This window comes from Perkinsus marinus, assembly GCF_000006405.1.
Source record: "Perkinsus marinus ATCC 50983 genomic scaffold scf_1104296948084, whole genome shotgun sequence".
NCBI lineage: Eukaryota > Perkinsozoa > Perkinsida > Perkinsidae > Perkinsus > Perkinsus marinus.
In genome coordinates, this window is record NW_003210321.1 from 126,456 (window position 1) to 133,848 (window position 7,393).

At 52.7% G+C, this 7,393-nt stretch overlaps 2 protein-coding genes across 2 annotated transcripts; both read left to right on the plus strand.

The window, feature by feature from the left end:
- Positions 1 to 60: 60 nt before the first annotated feature.
- Positions 61 to 3,336, plus strand: Pmar_PMAR000757 (Puromycin-sensitive aminopeptidase, putative; the record flags this gene model as incomplete). Its single annotated transcript, XM_002778871.1, has 12 exons — positions 61 to 244; positions 289 to 464; positions 534 to 678; positions 719 to 895; positions 950 to 1,026; positions 1,076 to 1,214; positions 1,266 to 1,447; positions 1,497 to 1,596; positions 1,690 to 1,848; positions 1,896 to 2,803; positions 2,854 to 3,145; positions 3,214 to 3,336. Exons 1-12 carry the CDS (start codon positions 71 to 73, stop codon positions 3,334 to 3,336), a joined length of 2,652 nt encoding a protein of 883 aa, XP_002778917.1. The 5' UTR covers positions 61 to 70.
- A 117-nt stretch (positions 3,337 to 3,453) lies between these two features.
- Positions 3,454 to 6,676, plus strand: Pmar_PMAR000758 (Puromycin-sensitive aminopeptidase, putative; the record flags this gene model as incomplete). Its single annotated transcript, XM_002778872.1, has 11 exons — positions 3,454 to 3,645; positions 3,692 to 3,870; positions 3,919 to 4,063; positions 4,177 to 4,347; positions 4,388 to 4,464; positions 4,509 to 4,647; positions 4,728 to 4,909; positions 4,955 to 5,054; positions 5,099 to 5,257; positions 5,308 to 6,498; positions 6,548 to 6,676. The coding sequence occupies 11 exons, from the start codon at positions 3,454 to 3,456 to the stop codon at positions 6,674 to 6,676; spliced, it is 2,664 nt and encodes an 887-aa protein (XP_002778918.1).
- Positions 6,677 to 7,393: the final 717 nt, after the last annotated feature.

The following is a 7,393-nucleotide window of genomic DNA, read 5'->3' on the forward strand; positions in this document are numbered from 1 at the left end:
TGAACTTGCCAAGAATGATAGTAGTTCTTTTTTCGATTCTGACGCCAGTTATTTTTTGTTAATATTCATCATGCCTGGTTCGGATGTCCTACCCGGCAATATCATCGTAACGGAATACGAGATACATATCAAGCCTAGTCTGGACACTTTCAAGTTTGAAGGCTCTTCACGGATCCACTTAACTGTCGTGGAGGCAACAACTATTATCAAGTTACATGCGAAGGAGTTGGCCTTCGAGCCCAAGGTAGTATTTGCCGACAGTTGGTAAGGAACCATCGGAGGTCTCAGGTTGTTTTTACCCCATCTGGTCGTGATCCTATCGAGGCTGTTTCTGTGAGACTCTCGCCGGAGTCTACTGTGGTCAGCTTTGAGTTCGGGGAGGAGTTGTCTATGGGCCCGGGGAGCCTTGACGTCGACTATATCGGAACTATCAATGACCAAATGGCCGGCTTTTACAGGTCTAGGTAAGTGGGTGAGGTGCTCTATCTCTGTGCTTTTATATCGAGTGTAGACCCTTGGATGGTGTTCATCAGTTACACTGACCTGTCGGGCAAGCAGCGTTATATGGGAACGACGTTTTTCGCTCTCATCCATGCCCGAAGGGCCTTCCCTTGTGTGGATGAGCCCGAGGCCAAGGCTGTCTTCCGTATAACCATCTCGTGCGATGCGCGGCTACAGGTAGGATGAGGACAAAATATGCCGCGCAGAGTTCTATCAGGCTATCTCAAATATGCCCGAAGCCTCGAGAAGCCTGTACAATGGTGGGAGCCCTGGTTCCCCCATCCCTTATCAAAAGGTGGAATTCATGCCCACGCCGAGAATGAGCACCTACCTCTGTGCCTTCTGTATCGGCCAGTTCGAGTTCCTCCAGGCTACTACTCGGAATGGGACTTTGGTAGCCTCCTTCGTATACCTCAGTCGATCCCCGTCAGTCGGTGGCAACTATTAGGTTCGAACCATATGCACGCCCGGCAAGAAGGACCTTCTGCATTATGCTCTGGACTGCGGTGTTAAGTCCATCGAATGGTAGTACTCTTGGATCGCCTCGGAAGAGTCTCTCGGTTGCCCATATTAGGTATGAGGACTTCTTTGGTATGCGCTATGCCCTCCCCAAAATGGACATGATAGCCATTCCCGACTTCGCCATGGGAGCTATGGAGAATTGGGGCCTGGTCACATACAGGGAAACTGATCTCTTATGCGATCCTGAAAGAGTAGGGCTACACCATCTTCCGAATACTGAGTAAATCGTCGTCTGCCATCAGACTTCCGTTGCTCGAATGGCCCGAGTCGCCACTGTAGTAGCCCACGAGCTGGCCCATCAGTGGTTCGGCAATCTGGTCACGATGCATTGGTGGGACGAGCTCTGGCTCAACGAGGGCTTCGCTACCTTTATGCAGTATCTCTGTACAGACGCCCTTCAGCCCGAACTAGGCGTCTGGAACATGTACTTACCGGAATCTCCGTACACTCGCAGCACTTTGGTCTGGGATCAGGTACATCTCGGACACCCTCGAGGGAGCTCTAACTGTTGACGGCCTGAGGTCGAGCCATCCCATCGTGGTCCATCTAGATAGTGCTGAAGAAGCTGAACAGGTAGTATCCTCTATGGCACATGCAGCCACTCTATGGGAACTCCGGAGTATTGCAGAAGGAAGCCTGCTGGAGGAATACCATCTCAAGTTCTAGGTCCTCGACTATATATCATATCGGAAGGGCTCGGCGGTTGTGAGGCTCCTATGGAGCTACGTTGGTGAGGAGAAGTTCCAAAAGGCATTACAGTTGTATATGGGAAAGCATCGGTATGGCAACGCGACTACAGACGATCTTTGGAAGGCCGTGGAGGAGGTGAGAATTCGCGTTAGCGTTGCCGCGTTTGACTGTACCCATGGAAGGTATCGGGCCAACCCGTGAAGGAGATGATGGACTCATGGACCGACCAGATGGGCTACCCTGTATTGGAGGTCGGCCCTCGTGACTCCAATGGTAACTGTAGAGTCGCACAAAGTTGGTTTCTATCTGATGGCTCGGTGAAGGAAGGGGATGAGGAGAAGAAGTGGGTGGTGCCGATCCTCGTTGGTGATGATAAGACCCCGGAAGCCTCTCTGGGGAGTTTGACGCTCCTAAAGGATAGAGAGACTACTGTCAAGGTGTCTACTTCCAAGTGGCACGCCTTCAACTGGGGTGCTTGGGTACCCTATCGAGTCCACTACACTTGCCATGCTGATGTTGATGCCCTTCTCGAAGCTATCACATCCAAGGAGCTCCCCGTGGCAAACAGAATTCACTTCGCCTTTGACACACTGGCCCTATGCAAGGCTGGGCGGGTGCAGCCCGAGGAGATCCCCAAGGTCCTCCTTGCTTACAGAGAGGAGGTCGACCCCGATGTCTGGGATGCCCTTGTGAGAGTCATAGGAGCTCTTCATCTAGTCTGTGTCGGTATCGGCAAGGAAGAGCCCTTCGAGCAGCTCGTCCACTGTATGATTGAACCACTCCTAACTAAGTGCGGTTGGCGCCTCAAGAACACTGATACGGCAAAGGACCGCCAACTTAGAGCAGCTGTGACCTCTCTAGCAGCCATCCACTGCCAGTCGGATGCAGGCCTTGCTGCCTCCTGTGTCGAGATGACTCTAGATTACCTTGATGACCACACAAGCCTAGCTGATGATGTTCGGGCATCGGTGTTCAAGTTGGCCCTAGCTGGTGGGGAGAGTAGCGATGAGCTCTGGAGGCAGCTCGTAAGTAAGGCTGAAGATCCCGCTACACCACAGACTGAACGTGTCGACATATACCACGCGATAGGGTGAGACGCCTTCGCCCAGTCCTCCTCGAATATGGCCTCTCTCCTTGTAGATTCGTCCGCAGCAAAGCACTGAAGCGGAAGGTTTTACAGTGGAGTCTGACGCCATCGGTGAAGACCCAGGATTTCTTCTTCCCAATGGCGAGCGTTAGGCTCTCCTCGAAGGACGGCGCTGACCTTGCCTGGGATTGGCTGGAGACGAACTTCAGTGCTGTTCGTAGCAGAGTGTCTACGGCGAGCTCGACTCTCCTGGCCTCTGTCCTTATCAGCTGCTCGAGGAATGCTTATACAGTGGAAATGGCGGAGCGTGTGGAGAAGCTGATGGCCGATAACAACCTGAAGGGGGTAATCATACATAGCTGCAAGAGGAAGGCCATATGGTTCATCTGCATGAAGGTGATCCCTTTCGTTAGATATCCCGTTCGGCGTCCCAGGTGGCAGAGACTATCCGCTCTAATGCTGCCCTCGTCGGAAGAGCATCCAACTCCCCACTCGCGAGCGCTTCATATTGGCAACAGCTCGCGACCAACCTTTGAGTTGTTTCAGAGCTCTTCGATGTCCTTTTCACATCGGCGTTTTTGAGTTTCCCCCTCCCCCATCTTGGGTCGTTTCGTAGTGATTTGAACACCCTTGCTGAACTCCCTTCCATTACCATGGCTGACGACGCTTGCATGAGCAGCAGCAACCTCCTGGACAGCCACGTTCACGTTCGCGAATATGATATCCATTTAAAGCCAAATTTCGACACCTTCCGCTTCGAAGGTCTATCGAAGATAGCGTTGGACATCACAGATCCCACCAAGGTCATCAACCTCCACGCAAAGGAGTTGGCTATTAGCGCTGGGGTAGGTACAGCGCACGATGTAGCCGTGGTGTGGTATGATGCCGCAGGTTACACTAGAATGCCCCTCCAATGGGAAGACGTACAATTCTGAGTCCATCGCTGTTAGCGAGAAGAACACTACCTGCACCTTCTGTTTTGCAGAGGAGCTCCCAGTCGGACCAGCGGTCCTCACCGTCGATTTCGTTGGCACCCTCAACGACCAGATGGCCGGCCTCTATCGCTCGGCGTAATACTCCATATAGATCTGTTCGATTTTCAACCCTCTTTTCGGTAGGTATGTGGATCAGTACGGCAAATCCAAGCATCTCCTCTGCACCCAGATGGAGGCTATCGACGCTCGAAGAGCGTTCCCCTGCATTGACGAGCCCAGCGCAAAAGCTGTTTTCCGCATCACAGTCACCACTGAAGCTCATAGACAGGTGAGGGGCCTAGTAGAGGATACCGTTCGTCTCGGGGAACCTGTCAGTAGAACCTGGTCAGGCAGCACTGGTTGCCGTCATGATAAGCGGACTAAGGGCACTGCACTTTCTAGGTTATCTCCAACATGCCTGAGGCCTCCCGAGCCCTGTTCGCTGCTGAGCATAGTGGATCGTTGATGCAGAGAGTTACCTTTATGGCTTCCCCCTTGATGAGCCCCTACCTCATGGCACTGGTCGTAGGCGAGTTTGAATTTCTACAGTCCTCAACTCAGCGAGGCACTCTGGTAAGCAGAGCACCGAATGAGTCTTTGTAGGCTCTTCTAGGTCCGTGTTTTGGCCACACCAGGGAGGAAGGACCAGTGCCACTTCGCCTTGGACACTGCCACTCGTGTTTTGGAGTGGTATGTGCCCCTCGATAGTCGCCCTTGTGATGTCCCTATCTCAGGTACGAGAAGTTCTTCGGTCTTCCATATCCTCTCCCTAAGCTGGACCTTGTTGCCATTCCCGACTTCGCCTGTGGCGCCATGGAGAACTGGGGTCTAGTCACTTTCCGAGAAGTCGATCTTCTTTGCGATCCAGCTAAGGTGAGCAGTGCTCACTGAGCACTATGCGTTGGGTCTCTTCTCCTTTGTGTGGATACGGAATGCACATAGTCCATGTACAGGTCTCCGTCGGCACCCGTAAGCGCGTGGCTACCGTGGTTTGCCACGAGCTGGCCCATCAGTGGTTCGGCAACCTTGTCACCATGCAGTGGTGGGATGACCTTTGGCTCAACGAGGGGTTCGCTACCTTTATGGAGAACCTCTCCGCAGACGCTTTATTCCCCGACTTGGGTCTGTGGAACATGTAGCCCGGTATAGGATCAACCTGGTCCTCACTTGCTGCTACCAGGTATGTCAGTTCGGACTTGGAGAGCGCTTTCCATCTCGATGGTATGAGATCAAGCCACCCCATAAAGGTGCCCATCAGCGCCGCTGAGGATGTGGATGAGGTGAGGGAATACTTTGGCAGACCTCCGCATAATCGACGAAGCAGGTGTTCGATGCCATCTCGTATGAAAAGGGATGCGCTATCGTGAGGACACTGTGGGCGGTCCTCGGCGGTGAGGTCTTCCAGAAGGGCGTGCAGATCTACATGCAACGCCATCAGTACAAGAACACACAAACCTCCGATCTCTGGCAGGCCTTTGAAGAGGTAGGGAAGTACGAGTAGAGCTGCTAGCGTTATACTACCTCTGGTTGCAGGCATCGGGTCAGCCAGTGAAGGAGATGATGGACTCATGGACCGACCAGATGGGCTACCCTGTATTGGAGGTCGGCCCTCGTGACTCCAATGGTAACTGTAGAGTCGCACAAAGTTGGTTCCTATCTGATGGCTCGGTGAAGGAAGGGGATGAGGAGAAGAAGTGGGTGGTGCCGATCCTCGTTGGTGATGATAAGACGCCATCGGGGGAGATGGGCAGACTCACTATGATGCGTGAGAAGTCTGAGACCATCAACGTCGGTAACGGCAAATGGGCCCTCCTCAACTACGGTGCGTGGGTTCCCTATAGAGTCCATTATAGCAGCCCAGAGATGAGAGTGGCCCTCGCCGAGGCAGTGGCAGACCGAAGCCTCCCGGTCCCCGACAGAATTCAACTCCTCGCTACCGTCAGGGCGTTGGCCAAAGCAAGGCACTTGACTGTATGTGAAGCCCTGCAATTGTTGACCTACTACAAGAACGAGGATGACGCTGATGTGTGGGATGCCATCGCTATCGCTGTGTCCGCGCTGGATCCCATTTGTATCGGGGTCGGCCGAGGCAAGGAAATGAACAGACTAGTCAGTGACCTCATCGAGGGGCCTCTGGCTCGTGTAGGTTGGGATTCCAAGCCTACAGATGAGTCCAAGACCAGACAGCTCCGCAGTACTTTCGTTCGCCTGGCGAGCAAATACTGCCACACCAACACGCAGATGGTCGACACCGCTTGCCAGCGAGCCCAAGCCTATCTAGAGGATCCTGCTTCGCTCCCTGCTGATATACGAAGCTCAGTTCTCAAGCTTGCTCTTGCCGGTGGTGGAGACTTCTGGACTGCACTCAGGGAGCGCGCAGAGCGCTATGATATTACTAAGACGGAAGTTGTTGATATTTACTCTTCCCTCGGTTACGTCAGGGACAGACGCTTGAAGCAGCGCACTCTTGAGTGGAGCTTGGACCCCGTGGTCCGCCCCTCGGACTACTACACCGTTATGGCCTCCGTCCGGACTTCTTCCTCTGAGGGCGCTGATATGGCCTGGGATTTCCTTGTAACAAGGTTTGATGACGTGAAAGGTCGAGTCTCCACGGCTTGCTCATCGCTGCTGACCTCTGTGTTCTATTCCTGTGCTGGAGGCAGTACTGATTCCTCAAGGGCGGATATACTGGAACATTTGCGAGTTGAAAAGAAGCTCAACGCGGTAGGTGCCTTGAGCGCTGCTTCCTCTACAGTAGAGTATTTTGTCTCAGATTGGCCGTTCACTTTCGCAGTTGATAGAGTCGATTCGCAGTAACGCTGCTGCAGTGGAGCACGCCCGCGACTCCAACGTTACCAAGGACGCATTCTGGAGTGAGCTCTTCGCAATGCTAAGGAACTAGAGCAGACTGAAGACGCCACTACCATAGCGTCTCAGCCGGTGTACGTCCAGTGGTATGCCCTACGTTAATGAGTGTCGCATTCTCTACAATAGACAAGTTTCAAGCGAACAAGTATCGACATGTCTTCGTGTCGAGTGCTGTCAATTCTTACTCAGAGAGTAGCCGTTCTCAGGCATCAGTATTGCTGCGTGTGTGAAGTTGACGTGAGAGACTGACGATGTGACTAGCGCTGCGTCCCAACGGTTGCGACGGTCCGAAAACGACGAGTGCTCTGTTAGACCCGTGTTAGCCCAGTGGTGTTTATTGAACCAGGCTGGTTAATCGTTATCTCGTAAAAAGATGTCTTGTCTGGTTAGACGACAGTTCTCAAAATCATTGTCTGAAACACAGCAGTAACCTGCAGTGTTATAACCTCTTCGGGGTGACAGTAATGCGAGAATTACACCTGTACACTGTAATCTCATGACGCTTAGTCCTGGGTCTGATGTTCAAATTATAAGCGCTCTCCAAAAACTTCTGTTAGACAATATATATTACTGCAATGTTCTGGCGGAGAAGGGTGGAAAGGACCGAACGTCACGAAATATCATTCAGTGAGAGTACAATCCAGTTTTGTACCATTTGTGTTCGAGTGAGAGTAGTACTCGTCGAGTACGCACATCTCGTTGCGGAGTCGGCGTTCGGCGAAGCTAAATCTGACCTACGGAAGATACAGCA